The sequence below is a fragment of the Anarhichas minor genome, unplaced genomic scaffold, assembly GCF_050575085.1.
Source record: "Anarhichas minor isolate MPS153535 unplaced genomic scaffold, ASM5057508v1 ptg000079l, whole genome shotgun sequence".
NCBI lineage: Eukaryota > Metazoa > Chordata > Actinopteri > Perciformes > Anarhichadidae > Anarhichas > Anarhichas minor.
In genome coordinates this window covers 3,840,912-3,858,502 of record NW_027466525.1, presented here as the reverse complement: position 1 = coordinate 3,858,502, position 17,591 = coordinate 3,840,912, and the positions used below count along the sequence as shown (strand labels likewise).

Genomic DNA, 17,591 nt, shown 5'->3' with positions numbered 1-17,591 from the left:
CCAGCTTTATGGGGGTACAGTAATACGTCCCTGGAGTGTTCCTTTAAATACTGTGACCTGCACCAGAGGACATATACATTGTCAAAGGGTCTTTCTTGATAGCTTATCTCTGCATTACTGTCAAAACATGACAGCTACTTCTAAAGTGCATGGCTCAAACAGCTGTGGGGGTTCCTGGTGGCAGCTTGTGGGAAGTGTTGCTTTAAATACAGAATATCTCAGTTTAAAAGCCTGAAATATAAAGCTCATATATGTCTATCGGTATATCACATAAAGGGATGTCCAGCTAAATGATTGCCCACATATTCCATGCCAAAACAACGGTTAGTATTTTCATAATCTCCATACAAACGACGATTTACCACCAATGTAAATCTGAAGGCTTTTCTGTAGCAGAGAGGACCTGCACCAGCAACCCCAGACACTGCAGATAACAGAACACATGACATCATTCCCTGCAGACAGAATGACGTGTGTCTGTCAAAAGTAAAGCCGTAATTATGAATACTTCGAAGCCAAAATCTAAAACCTGAATAAATCCATTGTTTTCAAACATGGCAGACTACAACATGTACGGAACCAGGGAGGTGCCTGGCGTGTGTGCCTAGTTTGACAGACGTGTGGTCGCAGCCAATAGGAGCGCAGAGTCACCCCTAACGTGACCGGAAATACGCGTCACTGCCACGTCGTGGGTTTATATAGCGTCAAGCGGAAGCGGGAAGGCGCCATTTCATTGCGGAGTTGTGCACAGTGGTCTTTCGGTGGAAGTGCAGCGTTAACAGTCGTGGAAAAAAAAATTTGGATTTGTAATAAACACTCCGCCTTCTTCTGCCCGATGGAAGCGGCCGTCAACCTGCATCACGAGAGGTAAAAAGCCCCGCAGTCATTTTGATCAATGCCCCCTATGAACGGAGGAAAAGCGTAACGTAAAAATATCACCATAAAACGTTAGCTTACGTTAGTTAACGTTGGTTGCCGTTAGCCTCACGACAACAACCGCTAGCTTGACAGCTGCAGCCCGGCTTTCTATCTGTTGGTTTCATTCATCGCTCAGACACTCTGCCAACGCTAATATCGAGGTTCACGTGACTATCTCACAAGGTATTAACTGGTAGTAAATATTACCCAGCATGCGTATTACACACAGCGTGTGCTATTGCAAATAAAGCAGCCCTAAAATGAACTGATCAGTCAGTCATTGTTGCAGTCCCGGGTGACGCTTAGCTGTTAGCTTAGCTTCAAAGCTACTGTACCGGTGATTATTAAACGTTTGTATGCATGTGGCGAAATGACTGGGATCGACCTAGCAGGCTAACAGTTTGGCCTTTTTATTCTAAAGCTGCACCGTTGAATAAAGATGTCTTGTTTTTATATATAATCGCTTTCCGCCGTCGTAGCGTCTGTCATTGTGAAGCAGTGTTTACAAACAGTGAGGGCGGGGCGTCAGAACCACGCGATCACCGGATGTTAGGGTTTTAAATTCAAGGAGCCTGACTTTTCTTTAATTGTTTTAATTCAATTGTAAATATATTGCGTAGTTTCTGCTGTACGAGTATTAATGTGAATGCATGTTGTGTAGAAGAAGCGTTGATTCAGTGCAGGTTGACACAACAAAGCTGCATTAGTGTTAATAACACAATAGTATGTTATGTAATAAAGAAACACCATAAAGACTCAAGTATCACTGTTATGCTATATGTCATGACATAGTCTGCATTTTAACAATTTAATGACTTTATATATCATTGAACATAATATACATTCATGACTCTGTTTTTTCCCAACAGTGTTATGTTTTAAACATGCATTGTTGAGTTTTTAACACTGTCAAATGTTTGCCAGAGCTTGTTTTTTTAATCAGCATGTTTATACTTTTTTTGTCGTGTTTAAGCCACGTTGGTGAGCTCTGTGGCTCCTTTTTTGTTTTGTGGTAAAACAATGATTTTAAAGAGTTATTACCTTTTTGTGTGTGGTGAACTGACATGCTGCTTTGGTGCACCCAAAAATATTAAGCAGAAACACCCACAACAAAAAGAGATTAAAAAAAACTGAGAAAAAGATATATATATATATATATATATATATATATATACACACAGCTAATTTGCAGTTACATTACTTGATACGTATTCCAAAAAGCTTAAGTCTTCAAATATATTTGTCTGTAAGTTGATACTGAAGTGTATTCACCACACAATGGCTCAATGCTAATGCATTCAGCCGTTGTTTGTGTTGCTAGGATTCTGACTGATACACACAAACACAGTTAGTGTGTCAGTGGGGCAAGTGTGTGTCCTGATCTCCGGGGTGAGATTTACCTTCTTCTGGTTCCTGTGCGTTGCTTAGAAGGAGGTGAAGAAGGGATGACAGGGTTCATGGTGACATGGTGGCCTCACCAGACTTCTCTGGTCTATATCGAACAGGGCCAATATATAGTTGTATTGAAAAACAGCCAAAACTGAAGATGCCAGTGTGTTGTAGAGCATTCAAAATTTGACTTAACGTTAGTAATTCATGTTCTGAAATACATTTTTTTTTCATTAGTTCTTAATAGTAACTGTAGGTGTACTGGGCAGATGTACTTTCCAGAGGACCAACTCCAACTTTAGACCACAGTGCCTCAGTCAAGAGTATTGGCAGGAGTATCGCTGACAGTCATCTCTTTGTAAATAGTTGGAAATCAGAGCTCACAAGTTTCATACAGAAGAGAGCAGAACAGAGATTTCATGCTTATTAGGCCCGTTTTTTAGAGCACATGTAAGTATTTATGTATTAGTTATTTATTATTTAAGTGTTTATTTATTTGCACCATAGTTTTGTTTATATGTTTATGCATGACATTTCTTTCCAATAAATAGTTTGAAAGCATCAAAAATGTCAGACGTATATCGGCTCTTTGCTTTGCAACGTTACAATTTTAATTATTTAATTGCTGCAAGTAAAACTTAAGTCAAGTAGATATCTTCTCTCACCTTTTAAAGGAATACTTCTCACCCTAATGACCATTTGTATATCAAGTACTCACCCAGTGTTACCTTCAATCCTTGAATAAAACTTGCCTCTATGGCAAGTAAGTAAGTTTACAAACTTGAGACTGTTTGTTCATAAGTTTTCTTCAAGAATTCAAGGTAACACCGGGTGAGTAACTGATATACTAATGGTCATTTTGTGGATAACGTGTACCTTTTAAGGTCCCTAAGTACATCACAGGGCAGGTATTTTGGAATTCACATCCAAAATATTTAACCAACTGCATTAACATTTTCCCGGTGTATCCTTATCTTTGAACACTTTCAGAAAATATGCCTTTGATCAGCCTACGTGTCTTCACACAGCATCCAACGGTTTTGTTTGAGCAGCAAGTTTCCTTCTTTCTTTTCTGTGTGTTTATGAGAAAGCAAGTTAAGTTCTTCCAGCAGAAATCTCTACATACTAGTGACTTTAGTGATTTAGCTTTTATGTAGAGCGTTGGATTCCCCCCAAAGCTTGGTAGGAAGCAGAGAAGACCCGAGGCCCCTTCTGTTTGTATCCGTTTACAATCACAGTATCTGGAGTATCATCTAGTTCCGACCTCATCTCTTTTGTAAAATTGTCTTTAAAAAATACCGAGAGCCATTTCATTTCAGGCATGGCGTTGATGTTGAATCTTATTATTTTACCCATGATTCATGATATATTTATGAGCCAAAGTAAAAAAACAACCTGCTTCTTATCACCCAGCCTTATTATAAGTGAATGTTTGGGGTTTTTTTAGCTGGTGAGGAGCCATGCGATGGTGGTTCCCATGACTGTGCTAAAAGTAGCAGCCCGTTGATAGAGTCCTAGTTTCCTAGAGGACGGTTCGCTGACTGGGAGGCCAGAGCCAGAGTTTCACAGGTCGAGGGTTGCGTGAATGAAGCATATACAGTCTGCGCTTTTTGACATTAGCAGATTTTCCATGAGTGCATGCGTTCATGGGAGCGGGTTGAAGTTTGGTGAATCGATGGCAAAGGCCAAACAGCACAGTTAACTTAAAGTGCCGTTTCCTTTACGCTCTCATTTTTTCTTCCATCACAAAAATGTCAATCACTGTTATCGGTTTTAATTAGTCTCTCTATGTCTCCTCCCATCCTCTCTCTGTCTCCTCCCATCCTCTCTATGTCTCCTCCCCTCCTCTCTATGTCTCCTCCCCATCCTCTGTCTCTGGCTCCTCCCCTCATCTCTCTCTGGCTCCTCCCCATCCTCTCTCTCTGGTTCCTCCCCACCCTCTCTCTCTCTGCCCCCTCCCCTCATCTCTCTGGCTCCTCCCCATCCCCTCTCTCTCTGGTTCCTCCCCATCCTCTCTCTCTCTGGTTCCTCCCCATCCTCTCTCTCTCTGGCCCCTCCCCATCCTCTCTCTCTGGTTCCTCCCCATCCTCTCTCTCTTTGGCTCCTCCCCATCCTCTCTCTCTCTGGTTCCTCCCCATCCTCTCTCTCTGGTTCCTCCCCATCCTCTCTCTCTGGTTCCTCCCCATCCTCTCTCTCTCTGGCCCCTCCCCATCCTCTCTCTCTGGTTCCTCCCCATCCTCTCTCTCTCTGGCCCCTCCCCATCCTCTCTCTCTGGTTCCTCCCCATCCTCTCTCTCTCTGGCTCATCCCCATCCTCTTTCTGGTCGGGTTGTCCAGTGGCGGAATGGACCAACACAGTAGTTCGGGCAAACGCATTCGCAAGCCCTCCCTGCTCTACGAGGACTTTGAGAGCCCGTCTCTGCCGCTGACGATGCCTCAGGGTCCTCCTGTCCCACCACAGCCCGCGGTGAACGATCCCAGCCGGCCGGGCCGCATGACCAACCAGCTGCAGTTCCTCCAGAGGACCCTGATGAAGTACCTGTGGAGGCATCAGTTCTCCTGGCCTTTCCGTGAGCCGGTGGATGCCTACAGGCTCAACCTGCCGGTGAGTTACGACAGAAACACTTTCACTTTTATTTTGTCGAGTTTGATTTATGTTTCTGCAACTCATTGTGGTGCCTGTAATTCCTCATCTCCTGTATTATTCACTATACACAAGCAATACATCATTCTAAAGGGTGACTACCACAAGAATGGATGCAGTCAACAAATTAACTGCTGCTTCATGTAAGCCAGGCCTACGTGCTCTGATGAAATGAGATTAATTGATGCATGAATTGATATTATTAATATATCTTTATTTATCTATTTAATTGAAAAGCCATTCATCACAGTAGAATGTTATAAATTTTACCTTGAAGCCTTCAAGGTGTTGAGGAGCTGCAGCGTTGATTCATGGACAAACTGAAAGATACATTTACTGCTTTACAAGTTTACTTTTAATTTAATTAAATCTCTGCTCCGATCTGCTCTGAGTGCAGCCACTGTCTCTCTCTCTGTCTCTGTCCCTCTGTCTCTTTCTCTGTCTCTGTCTCTCTCTCGGTCTCTGTCTCTCTCTCGGTCTCTATGTCTCTGTCTCTCTCTCGGTCTCTCTGTCTCTGTCTCTCTCTCGGTCTCTATGTCTCTCTGTCTCTCTCTGTCTCTGTCTCTCTCTCGGTCTCTATGTCTCTGTCTCTCTCTGTCTCTGTCTCTCTCTCGGTCTCTATGTCTCTGTCTCTCTGTCTCTCTCTGTCTCTGTCTCTCTCTCGGTCTCTATGTCTCTGTCTCTCTCTGTCTCTGTCTCTCTCTCGGTCTCTCTGTCTATGTCTCTCTCTCTCTCTCTGTCTCTCTCTCGGTCTCTATGTCTCTGTCTCTCTCTGTCTCTGTCTCTCTCTCGGTCTCTATGTCTCTGTCTCTCTGTCTCTCTCTGTCTCTGTCTCTCTCTCGGTCTCTCTGTCTATGTCTCTCTCTCTCTCTCTGTCTCTCTCTCGGTCTCTATGTCTCTCTCTGTCTCTGTCTCTCTCTCTCTCTCTCTCCACCACACTCGCTACACACTGAGCTGTTCTCCAAAAGGAGCTACGCTACTCTTACAATAATATTATATGTAAACATGTGGATCGCACTTAAACCCGGCCGTGGCCATTTTCACACAGTTGTACTGCGAGCATCAAGTTGTTTTCTTAATCTCCTCTCATTCAGTTATGTCACGTGGAGCGTTCTTTATTGCAGCTTTTGCGTTTTTTGCATTCTCCTCCTTCACAATTTTCATTTCTAGAAAAAATCTACACATGTTTCACTTCTCCGTCTATTGTTCTGCCTTTTTTCAGGATTACCATAAAATCATCAAACAACCCATGGACATGGGGACCATCAAAAAGCGCCTGGAGAACAGCTTCTACCGCAGTGCTAGTGAGTGCATACAGGACTTCAACACAATGTTCACCAACTGCTACATCTACAACAAGGTAGGTTAAAAGGTACAAAACAGATCTTTATCCATCCTGTTTTCCCTCTCGCTGCAGCCTTATTAAGATGGCACCACTCTCTCTCACAGCAGGAATAATACAGGGTTATTTAAAGCTCAAGGTGCTCGGGACAGGTCCAGACCCAGGTCCAGACCCGGGTCCAGACCCAGGTCCAGACCCAGGTGTTCTCTCAGGGGTTTTCTTAACAATGTGAGAGAGGGAACATTTTTCAACCTTTTCTTGATTACCAGTGAGAAAAGGGTCATCCAACACTTTGCATCTGGGATGTTTTCCTACGTAATAACACAAGAGGGAAAATTAAAATGCTGCCGTTGCAGATTTAGTGGAGATCCATTACCAAATCATTTTTTTACAAATCAGACAACTTCTCTGGAGATGTAAATCCAGGTGTCTTGGTCAATGGGTGTCTAAGTGGTAGATGCAGAGAATCCCCAAAACTTTGATTCTATCTTAGCATCACCGGAGATAGTTTTCACCATAAGCTTCATCCATATATCACTGTTTTTACATTTCATTTGTAATATATCAGAATAAATGACAAACCTGAGGACAAGTTGCGAGTATTTGTGAAGTTTTGTCGAGCAAATGTTCTGTATAAATATTGATGTTTTAACTAAAACAGTGGTTGGAAAGTATATTGAAATGAAATCAAATGAATGTCAAAAGAACTGTTCTGTTATGTAAAACCTGTAATGGCATCTTTGCAGTGTGCTAATGTTCTTTGTTCTATTATTTCCTTTGCTAGCCGACAGATGACATCGTGCTGATGGCTCAGCCCTTAGAGAAGATCTTTCTCCAAAAAGTGGCCCAGATGCCCGAGGACGAAGTGGAGCTGCCTCCTCCAGCTCCTCGAAGCAAGAACGGCCGGGGAAGAGGTCGCAAGTCCAACTGTAAGTGAGAAGACTTCCACGCTCACATACAGCTCAGCAGTTATACTAACTGTCTTCCGTTTGATGTATCATGTAAAAGTAGCGTTACTGGTGGAAGCCACATAGAAAGCCGTGCACGTCTCCAGTGATTTTAGACAGAACTTGTTGTCACCCGTCATTCTGTAGCTGAATTCTATCACTAATGTTGAATATTCATGTCTCACCAGCGAGGGCTCAGCAGGTGCCGGCGGTGTCCCAGTCGGCCTACTCCCCGTCTTCCTCGGACACGGGGGAGTCCATGCTGGCCAACTCTCCCCAGACCGTGGTGACCAAAAGCCTGCCACCGGCCACCATCATGGGCCTGCCTCCTACACAGCCCACAACCAAGGTAGATGGAACAATCTAGTGCTGCACTGAATAGAATGAAGCTTCATTCATAACGTTGGCATTCGAATGCTGCTCAGCCTTTTTTTTTCTTTTTCTTTTTTTTTTCTGCATTTCCATTCATTCAGTTGCAGATAAAGATCAGTCTGCACTATTGTCATCAGCATGACATTATTTTTATAATTATATTCCAGTGGTGAGCTTACTAGAAAAGGTTCAGGCGGGCGGGTGACGAAGCAGCATTCCAAGTTATTTATTGATAACTTAGGAAAACATGGCCGCCTCTCCTCTCCTCTTCACCTCTCTCTTTCTCTCTCAAACACACAGCGACTGCCACCGCGCTCAGTCCTCTAGTTGTTTTTATGTTGGCAAAACTGATGGATTATATTCTTTAAATAAAGTTGATTAAAAAAAAAAAAGAGTATTTTTTTTTGTTGAATCATTTTGTTTAAATTGAGGATTTTGTCTCAGGATTTTTTTTTAATGGTGATGACGTCATCAATTATGACGATAGATATTCATAAACCTCAATAGAAGCTTTGAATGTAAAAACAACAACATTCGGTACAGCCCTGCAACAAAAGAATGTCTGGTCGTCTATACTTGTATAATAAAAGTCAAACAAGACCAGTAAGTGAGGATTTACTATATTCAATTAATATTCTCTACAAAAACACAAATGTCTGGAAACATTTAGCCATCTTGAAAGGCAGAAGAAATACAGATTTGAGTGGCTATTGTGAAAAAAAAAAAGCGAAATATTTTCGCGTATTCAGCATTTTTGTTGGAGGAAAAAAATGTGTTGAATTACAAGTATGAAAGGGATTGGAATAAAGCCACAATACTGAGTATATTGTGACTTCCAACCTCCTTTATTTGTAGAAAAAAGGTGTAAAACGTAAGGCAGACACCACCACCCCCTCCACCATGGGCTTGACTGTGGGCATGTCGGGACCAACGCACATGGTGGGCTTGGGGAAAGGAGGCCACGGGGGCCAGGTCCACGACACCTCCATGCACACCATCTCCTCCATGGGGGGCATGGGCCTGGAGACCCCACCTGGGATGGGCCTGGTCAGGAGCCCCGGAGGTCCCGTCCTGCTCCAGCCGATGATGGCAGGCGGTGGACGCAGGGTGGGCAGCGGGCGTCCCATCAAACCCCCCAAGAAGGACTTGCCTGACTCCGTGCAGGCTCAGCCCTCTAAGAAGAGCAAGCTCAGCCCTCAGCTGAGGTACTGCAGCGGGCTGCTGAAGGACATTTTGTCGAAGAAGCACGCTGCGTACGCCTGGCCTTTCTACACACCTGTGGACGCAGCTGCACTGGGACTCCACGACTATCATGACATCATTAAGTGTCCCATGGACCTCAGCGACATCAAGGTGACTCCTCATATGCCTTTAACTTGTGGAAAGACTAATGGCCCATTGTTATAGCTCCTATTGTGTTGCTGATTACACGGTAAAGTGGTTTCAGATCTCTTAATGTCCTTATTTTAAATCTAACGCACTGTGATGATGAACACAGAGGCATTGGGGCTGAAAATATGCAGTGTAGTGCAAATTATTAAGAAATACAAACGCTGATAAAACCTCCTGAAGGTGCGGTTGAAGCTCTAAAGTTGTCCTCTCCTGTCTCTTCATCAGAGGAAGATGGACTGTCGTGAGTACAGGGACGCGCAACAGTTTGCCAGCGATGTCAGACTCATGTTCTCCAACTGCTACAAGTACAACCCACCGGACCACGATGTCGTGGGCATGGCCCGGAAGCTGCAGGTGAGCCCAGCTGTCCAACCCTGCTGTTGGGATAATCGGACTGAAACAAAAGTGCAGCCGACTGTGAGGAAACTCTTTCCCGTGACTGTTAATTTCTCTCTGATGTGGCCTGTCCCCAGGATGTGTTCGAGTTCCGTTTTGCCAAGATGCCAGACGAACCACGTATGGATCACACAGCCATGTCGCTGAGTGGCCACCCAACGTCCTCGTCGTCCTCCTCTTCCTCCTCCTCGTCCTCCTCTTCCTCCACCTCCGAGAGCGAGCCCAGCAGTGAGAGCGAGGAGAGCGAAAGCAGCCCCAACTCAGACAGCGAGGAAGAGCGAGCGCACCGCTTGGCTGAGTTACAGGACCAGGTGTGCACACAGGTAAGTCCCCCGGTACTTTTTATTCATCCAGGTCTCCAAAAAGGGTTTTTCACGAGCGTCAATTAATTCATTTTTCTTTCCCCAAACAGCTCAAAGCCATGCACGAGCAGCTGGCTGCCCTCTCCCAAGGCCCCATCATCAAGGCCAAGAAGAAGAAAGAGAAGAAGGACAAAAAGGAGAAGGAGAAGGAGAAGAAGAAAAAGAAGAAGCTGGAGAAGCGCAGTCGAGCTGTCAGAAGCAAAGCGGACTCTGAGGAATGGAAGATGCCCGGCAAGATCCTGAAAACAAAGTCTGCCAGAGCAGGCGGCTCCCAGCCCAAGAAGAGCCAGGGGAAGAAGAGTAACAAGAATAGCAAGTTAGTAGTCAGCAGATTAGCATCAAACTGTTCCTCCTCTTCACATCAAGAGTTTTTAAAGCTTGTAAATGTAAAATAACACACAAAGATAATCGTTTATCTAATAGGAATATGTCAAGCAGCTGCCAATGATGGCCTTCTGTCCTGACTGTCTCACTTCCTCTTGATTCTGCAGGACCACGAAGAAGCCGTTCTACCCTCCTCCTCCTCCGCCCACCTCCATGCTGCCGCACTACGACTCTGAGGAAGAGGAGGAGATCGTGCCCATGTCCTACGATGAGAAGCGCCAGCTGAGCCTCGACATCAACAAGCTGCCGGGGGAGAAGCTGGGTCGCGTGGTCCACATCATCCAGTCCAGGGAGCCGTCACTGAGGGACACCAACCCGGAGGAGATCGAGATCGACTTTGAGACGCTGAAGCCGTCGACACTGAAGGAGCTGGAGCGCTACGTCATGACCTGTCTGAGGAAGAAGCCCCGTAAGCCGTACGGCGAACAAGGTAAATGAGACGATCAAGGGAAGACATTCACTTGAGTGTAGACTTCAGAAGGATGTTGTGTGGTACAGCTGTAAGACGGACATTACTGACTGACTTTGTTTGGTTTACACAGAGCTCAGACCTGCCAACATCTATTTATTTATTACTGACAATCTCGCAGTCGAATTCTCGCAGTGAGTGCAAATTGTGGTCATGATGTAAAGGATCGTTCATAAATAACAACATTGCTGTTTCATAATTAAAGAATAGGCCTGCATTCATTAATCAGAGCACTCTGATAAGAACGTGGCACTATTAGAGCGCTCGATATATTTTGAATTTATGAACCATTCTCTAAAACTCAGCTGAAAAACAGGCGCAAAACAGCTGTTTGTGTTGCGGCTTGCGTCTCTCTCTCTCTCTGGTTGACTGTCCCTCCTCTTCCCTGTCGTTTCCCTTCTTCTGTGGACTGCAACAATGTGAACAATGTGACACACAGAAGGGAGAGGAGGGCTCGTTTTCCTCCTGAGTAAACACTGCTGGATAAGCTCCTTAAGGCCGATACAGTGATGTGGAAAGTTGATTATGTATTTGCTGAGTTGGTGTGTAGAGTATGGCAGCACAGTGCTCGATTGTCTCACATCATGAGGCTAAATTAGCTACGCCAACCCGGTGTTCTGCAAGGTTTCCTAAATCCAACTAGCAACCGCACGACCGTGTGGACCTCAGGTCTTTAAAGAACGCTGTCGTCTTTTCAGCCGCAGGAGGAAAGAAAGGCGGCGTTGTGAAGTCTAAAGAGGAGCTGACTCTGGAGAAGAGGAGGGAGCTGGAGAAGAGGCTGCAAGATGTCAGTGGGCAACTCAATTCTGTCAAGAAACCTGCGAAACCTAAAGGTGAGCCTAGCATCCTTATTCTGAGTGCACACCACACGCACCTTCAATGTTGCTATTTAGATGTCATTTATTTACTTATCGTTGTCTTATTATTATAAGACAACGATAAGTTTTTCACATTTTATTTTTACAATCATGGCTAGAAGTAAGGATAGCAAAAAAAGTGGTTTCTGCAGAATAACACTGCCATAAATAAATAAATAAATTTAATGCCATAAATTCTCTTATTTATTGTTGTGTCCTCAGTGGAGAAGCCCAGCGCTGCGGAGACTCACGCCCAGCCAGCGCGCCTCAGCGGCAGCAGCTCCAGCTCCGACTCATCTTCCTCCTCCTCCTCCTCCTCGTCCTCAGACACCAGCGATTCAGACTCTGGTTGAGATCCTCGGCACGGGCTGAGAGAGAGAACACACTAATAACTCAGGGACTTGGGCTGGCCCCGGACACAACACACCCTGAAACAGTTGTGGGCTGAGATATTAGACACCGTGGCGAAAAAACACTCCGAGTGGACTCGTAAAAAGTTTTGAATGTGAAGCTGAGGGACGAGAAACGACATCTCTGTGGATAATCGTAGAAAACAAACACTAAATGCCTTGGTTTCCCCCTCCTCCTCTTTTGTAAATACTTGTACAAATTTATGTTTCTTTTATAAAGAAGAATTTTATGGTGATCCCCCAAAGAGGGAAGCGGAGTAATTTAAAACAAACAAACAAAAAAAAAAAAAACGGATGTGGAAAGACTCCAGATGTGATTTGGCTGGCCTCACGCTGTGTCCTCTGTGGTGAGAGAATGGAAGAGTGTTTATTTATCTGTGTTCTTCACCAACATTTCCTCGGACGTTACTGGAGTTTGAACCAGCAACCTTTGTGGTCACAAAGCCTTGCTTTTCTATCATCTGGCCTTTATGTTTACACACGTTGTTCTTGCAGTTGAATCTCAGTCTGAGCTTCACGCGGCCTGTTTTTACAGCATGTAGCTCTTGTCGTTTGGAAACAAAGTTGGTTTATAGTACAGTATAGAAATGGCTTTACGTACTGTAATTACAAAGTCTGCAACGAAGTAACATAATCATTCAGTTTGTAATGATTTTGATGGCTGCGCGGACTTTAAAAGAGCAGCCGGTGTTCTAAATGTGACACTATTTTTGTCTTCAGTATTTAAAAAAAAAAAAAAAAAAAAATCAGCTGTTTGCTGTTCAACTTGGATATTGTTCTCAACATTTCTCTTCGTTACGTCCGACTGGAACTGACGTGTGCGTTTATTTGATAAGAGCTGAACACTGCTGGGCTTCTGAGTGGTATCAGACTACTGTGCGGGTTTCTTAGCTTCCACATTGATCTCCTGAACATGTGACGTGTTGCATCTGTAGCACTTAGAAACTCAGCGGCGGTTTCTTAAAGAAATCTGCTCTGCACTTACTGGAGCACATGGCGTTGACTGAATAACGCCACAAGTGTCCCCCATAAAGAGAGGACCAAGTCCTCACAGCCCCCATGCATAGTTGAAGCTATTGTTGAATGTTCAGTGAAAGAATATATGCTTGTATATACTTCAGCTGTATTTGCTGTTGCACAAACTATTGTATTTCTGCTGTTCAGTCTTTCCTTCCTTTTCCTTTTTTTACATGCTGTTACTTCTCATTCCAGTTCACTGTCCTAGTTGTTTCCTGAGGAGCGTCTCTCTGAAGCATAACTTTCATTTGACAAGTGTGTTTATTAAAATATTCTCTTCTGTACAAACGGTTTGAGTTTTGTCCGGCTGTCTGGGATCAGCGGGAGGGTGACTCTTTATATTTCCCTAAATGTGAAGATAATCTGCTTTTATTTATTTAATCTCTAATCTGAATATCTTAGATTTGTTATAACTGTTGGTCGGACAAATTAAGACACAACTTTAAAAAAAAAAAATCCTGATAAAAGACTGCAACAACCGTTGACACTAGAAGTTGGGAAAACAAATTAATTCATTTTATTTTGTTCTTTGTAACAACATGCTATACAAATATGTATTCTATAGCGGTATACTGAAGTATGATGTGATATACAATTACAGGGCTTTAAAAACACATGATAAACTTGAATACATCATGTTAAACAGATGTGCCCAACTTGTTATATTTCCTCCAGACAGGTGCACAGAGTGTGACTCTGATTGTCCTCCACTAGGTGGCAGCAGTTCCTCACGTCATAAACCCGTGGACATGCCTCCAGTGTTGTCAAGGTGGAGACATTGTTGTGACTGAGTTACAAGCACTGATTGGTATGTGATAGGAAGTCATCTCAGCCTGTGAATCCGACGGTGTGACTTTAATGTTTGGGAAGGAACGAGCAGAGAAACCTGCTCACTTTGCTGTTTGGAGGAACTGAAATGCGACATGGCGATGGATCTGATCCCGGTGCTGCTGCTTATTTGTCTTCCACAATACTTCCACGGTAAGTTTATGTAAAAGACATTTGGTTTTTAAATATAAAGGAAAGTAAGTTCGTTCTACACTGAGGATGCCGTATGTCATGAGAACGCTTCGGTCATTCGAGAAGTACCATTTCATTTGGATGAGCCATGTAAGAATCAGTTTATGAAACACCTTTTTGTCTGCCATTACATTATAGAATCTCTATTTTCTTCCATATAACAACTATATTTCACAATAGAAATCATCAGGGTTGGTCACATGCCAGCTGATGGAGACAGAAACAACCAAAATGTTGGCAGCAGCTTGGAGGATGTCTGGTGTTAATTCTCCATAGACACCAGCTTTGCTCACAAAAACAATTTGACACCATCATATATCATATATCATATCGTATGTTTTCAATCTTTCCTCACAAACTGCAGGTAAACACCTGCTTCGCTTTCTGACCTTCTGTCAGAGGAACGTGACGAGTGATGAACAGTATGATATTGAATATGATGGCGATCAGCTCCTCTACGTTGACCCCGCCACCTATGAGGCCGTTCAGCGTCTGCCAGAGTTTGCGGAGCAGTGGGTCCCTGATCCTGGACTGGGTCCAGACGCCTACGTGTCCCTGGGTACCTGCCTGTACAACGTCCCTCGAGCCGCAAAGGGAGAAGATTACCCCGAAGAGGTCATAGGTGAGGGAGTTGATGCACTGATTGTAGGAGTACTTTTAAAGATGTTGGAGCCGAAGTAATAGTCACCTTTAGTGCAGAAGAAGTACTCGGATCATTCGGTTAAGTACAAGTACCAATACAACAATGTAAGAATACTGTATTTTAAATAAAAGTCCTGCATTGTAAATCCTACTTATTATTAAATGCTAAATCTAATTATATTGTCAAAAGTCAAAATACCAGCTATCAACTAAATGTAAAAAGTGTCCTTTAACATAAAGTAGAAATACTAAAAGAATAATAAAAAATGATAAGTCCAGTACTTGAGTACAATTTCCACCACTTCCTTTAGTTCCTTCAGAGGAATGGTCAGATGATCTCCGTCTGAGCCTCTGAAGCTGCAAATAAAAGCGATTAAATACCAAAAATACAACAACCGCCAGAAGAGAGTCACGCTGCTGGGTTCGTCTTTCCAAAAACTAGATTATATCCTCACAAGAACAAAAGCCAGTGAAACAGATGTAATGGGAGCGACAGTAAGCTGTGTTGTTGAACACAAGTTAATGAGATGAGTGCTCTGGTGTGTGTTCTTAAGAGAAGAACCAGGGAACCAGCAGGGACAATCTCAGCGAGGTGCAATTAACCTCTCTGGGTGTGTAATCATGCTTGTATTGTCAGTGCAGGTTAAAGCGCCTGCCATTGTTTATTGTGTAGCTAGGCACTGGGGAGTTCCCATTAATTAGCGTTTCATGACACTGCTGTGTGTGTGTATCTATGACAATCTTCCGCTTGTTCGGGATTTAATGACACAAAATGATCTGGAAATGCAAGCGCATGTATTCCTTTATATCTATGATTTTAGTTCCTTTAAGACTGTGTGTGCCGTGTCACAGAAATCCCAACATTGTTTTTGCTTTGGGATGATCAAAGCCACAACCTATCATTTGATATTTGACTCATTGCCAAGGTTGGAATCTTCAAGTGCCAATTAAGATTTTCAATGACTTTAAAGTGGCCAGTCAAAATGTTTTTAGTTTTTGGCCATGTCGTGTAACTTTATCTTCCTCTGCTAAACATCAACCCTGCAGCCAGTCCCACCTCCATAATCTACCCCAAGCAGGAGATGGAGCTGGAGATCCCCAACACACTCATCTGCTTCGTGAACGACTTCCATCCGCCCACAGTCAACATCGCGTGGACCAGGAACGGGCGGCCGGTGGACCCCAGTTTGGTCAGCCAGACTCAGTACTACTCCAACAGCGACTTCAGCTTCCGCATCTCGTCCTACCTGGACTTCACTCCGCAGGAGAGCGACATCTTCTCCTGCAGCGTGGACCACATCAGCCTGAAGGCGCCTCTCACCAGGTTTTGGGGTAGGTCGGTCGTAATGTGATGAGTCAGCGGGTGTAAAAGTAACGGAGGCTAGCACCATGGCTCTAGGAATGGCATTTATTTATCCATCCATCCATCCATCAATCATCCATCCATTTATCCACCAATTCGTCCATCAATTTGTCCATCCGTCCATCCATCCACCCATCCATCCATCTATTTAACCATCCATCTGTCCATCCATCAATTTGTCCATTCATCTATCCATTCATCCATCCATCTATCAATTCATCCATCCATCCATCCATCTATTCATCCATCCATCCATCCATCCATCCATCCATTCATCCATCTATTTATCCATCCATCAATCCAACCATCCATTCATCCATCTATCCATCTATTCATCCATCCATCCATCTATTCATCCATCCACCTATCCATCCATCCAAAGAGGAATTCATAAGTCACACATAAATTACATTTATTTGGTGTGTTAAACATATTTAACAATTATTTTGCATCTGCAGTAGCTGGTAACTTTTGTCGGGTATTAAATATCAGCAGGTGATATTTGGCAGGATATGTTTGGCACAAAATGTTGGCAACAAGCAGCTTTAGTATACAGGCTGGAATCAGCCTGCAAAACCTCCCATCAGTAAAAGCCTCATGCTCTCTATCTGTGTGTCTTTTCCCACAGTGGTTGAACTACACACAGACCGGCAGGTTGTAGAGACGGCGGTGTGTGTTGGTGGTGTGATCCTGGGGCTGATTGGAGTTGTCACAGGACTCTGGTTCATCATGAAAGCCAACAAGTCCTGCCAGACGTGAAACGCATCAAGACAAACACCTGAATTTCGATGTCAGATGCGTGATGGCCTTGATCTTTTCTCCCTTGTGTTTTTCCCCTGAGAGTGAGATGAAGTGAACTCTCTTTTTTTTTCCGACCATAGTTGTATTTTTTTTATACTGAAATATTATACGTCGTCTTTGTCTATTTCTGCAACAACAATGGATCGAAACCTGGGCTAAAAACACATCAGTTAAATGTTAAATGCAACAGTTTGACATTTTGGCACTCAGGTATCTGTGCTGTAATTAAAAAGCTTCTATCAGGAGATGGTATGGTTAGCTTAGCTTAGCTTAGCTTAGCCCAAAGACTGGGAACAGGTGGAAATAGCTAGACTGCCTCTGTCCAACAGTGACAAAATCCCCCTACCAGCACCTCTAAAACTCACTAATTAGAAAATAAATATTCCGGCATACAACCCCCAATAAAAAGGCAAATAGCTGTTTTTTTCCCGCTTTACTTTTTGTTTTGATTAAACAGAAGAGATATAAAAAGTTAATTAGCGAGCTTAGTGAGCTAGCTGTAACCTTATATTTCACAGATAAAAAATTGGTGTCCTTTATTGGCATCCAAGTCTCTTCCACATCGCAAATTTCCCAAAATGTCAAAAAAAAAGAAGAATCCTTAGTTTAGGCTGAAGTAGCTTGTGGACACATTGTCTTTTATTTTACAGAAGAATGTATTTATTTTTTCTACCAATAAAATGCAGAAGTGTTTCCCACATTGTACCACAGTATCATGTTTGCAGCTTATTGTACAAATAAAGCACACGATGGAGAAGTTGAAAGTGTCTGTTCCAGTATAATGTCGTGCTACATACAAAACCACATTGAAATGAAAGAGAACAATTCCCCCACAGCCTCGCTCCTGTGTTTATTAACCCTTCATCA

At 43.5% G+C, this 17,591-nt stretch overlaps 2 protein-coding genes across 2 annotated transcripts; both read left to right on the top strand.

Annotated features, from left to right (window-relative positions):
• The first annotated feature begins 721 nt into the window (after positions 1 to 721).
• Positions 722 to 13,187, top strand: brd2b (bromodomain containing 2b). Its single transcript, XM_076081083.1, has 12 exons — positions 722 to 867; positions 4,644 to 4,911; positions 6,173 to 6,310; positions 7,077 to 7,221; positions 7,428 to 7,588; positions 8,467 to 8,964; positions 9,229 to 9,357; positions 9,477 to 9,722; positions 9,812 to 10,077; positions 10,253 to 10,575; positions 11,313 to 11,447; positions 11,694 to 13,187. The coding sequence occupies exons 1-12, from the start codon at positions 836 to 838 to the stop codon at positions 11,822 to 11,824; spliced, it is 2,472 nt and encodes an 823-aa protein (XP_075937198.1). The 5' UTR covers positions 722 to 835; the 3' UTR covers positions 11,825 to 13,187.
• A 147-nt stretch (positions 13,188 to 13,334) lies between these two features.
• On the top strand, positions 13,335 to 17,461 carry LOC142937949 (H-2 class II histocompatibility antigen, A-U alpha chain-like). The gene is made up of 4 exons (XM_076081085.1): positions 13,335 to 13,879; positions 14,283 to 14,540; positions 15,608 to 15,892; positions 16,552 to 17,461. The coding sequence occupies exons 1-4, from the start codon at positions 13,822 to 13,824 to the stop codon at positions 16,680 to 16,682; spliced, it is 732 nt and encodes a 243-aa protein (XP_075937200.1). The 5' UTR covers positions 13,335 to 13,821; the 3' UTR covers positions 16,683 to 17,461.
• The last annotated feature ends 130 nt before the right edge of the window (positions 17,462 to 17,591 follow it).

Coding starts and splice junctions, on each gene's coding strand:
- brd2b (XM_076081083.1), top strand. CDS start 836: ATGGAAGCGGCCGTCAACCTGCATCACGAGAG. Junction 4,912..6,172: donor CCTACAGGCTCAACCTGCCG/GTGAGTTACGAC, acceptor GCCTTTTTTCAG/GATTACCATAAAATCATCAA. Junction 9,723..9,811: donor AGGACCAGGTGTGCACACAG/GTAAGTCCCCCG, acceptor TTCCCCAAACAG/CTCAAAGCCATGCACGAGCA.
- LOC142937949 (XM_076081085.1), top strand. CDS start 13,822: ATGGCGATGGATCTGATCCCGGTGCTGCTGCTTATTTGTCTTCCACAA. Junction 13,880..14,282: donor TCTTCCACAATACTTCCACG/GTAAGTTTATGT, acceptor CACAAACTGCAG/GTAAACACCTGCTTCGCTTT. Junction 15,893..16,551: donor GCCTCTCACCAGGTTTTGGG/GTAGGTCGGTCG, acceptor CTTTTCCCACAG/TGGTTGAACTACACACAGAC.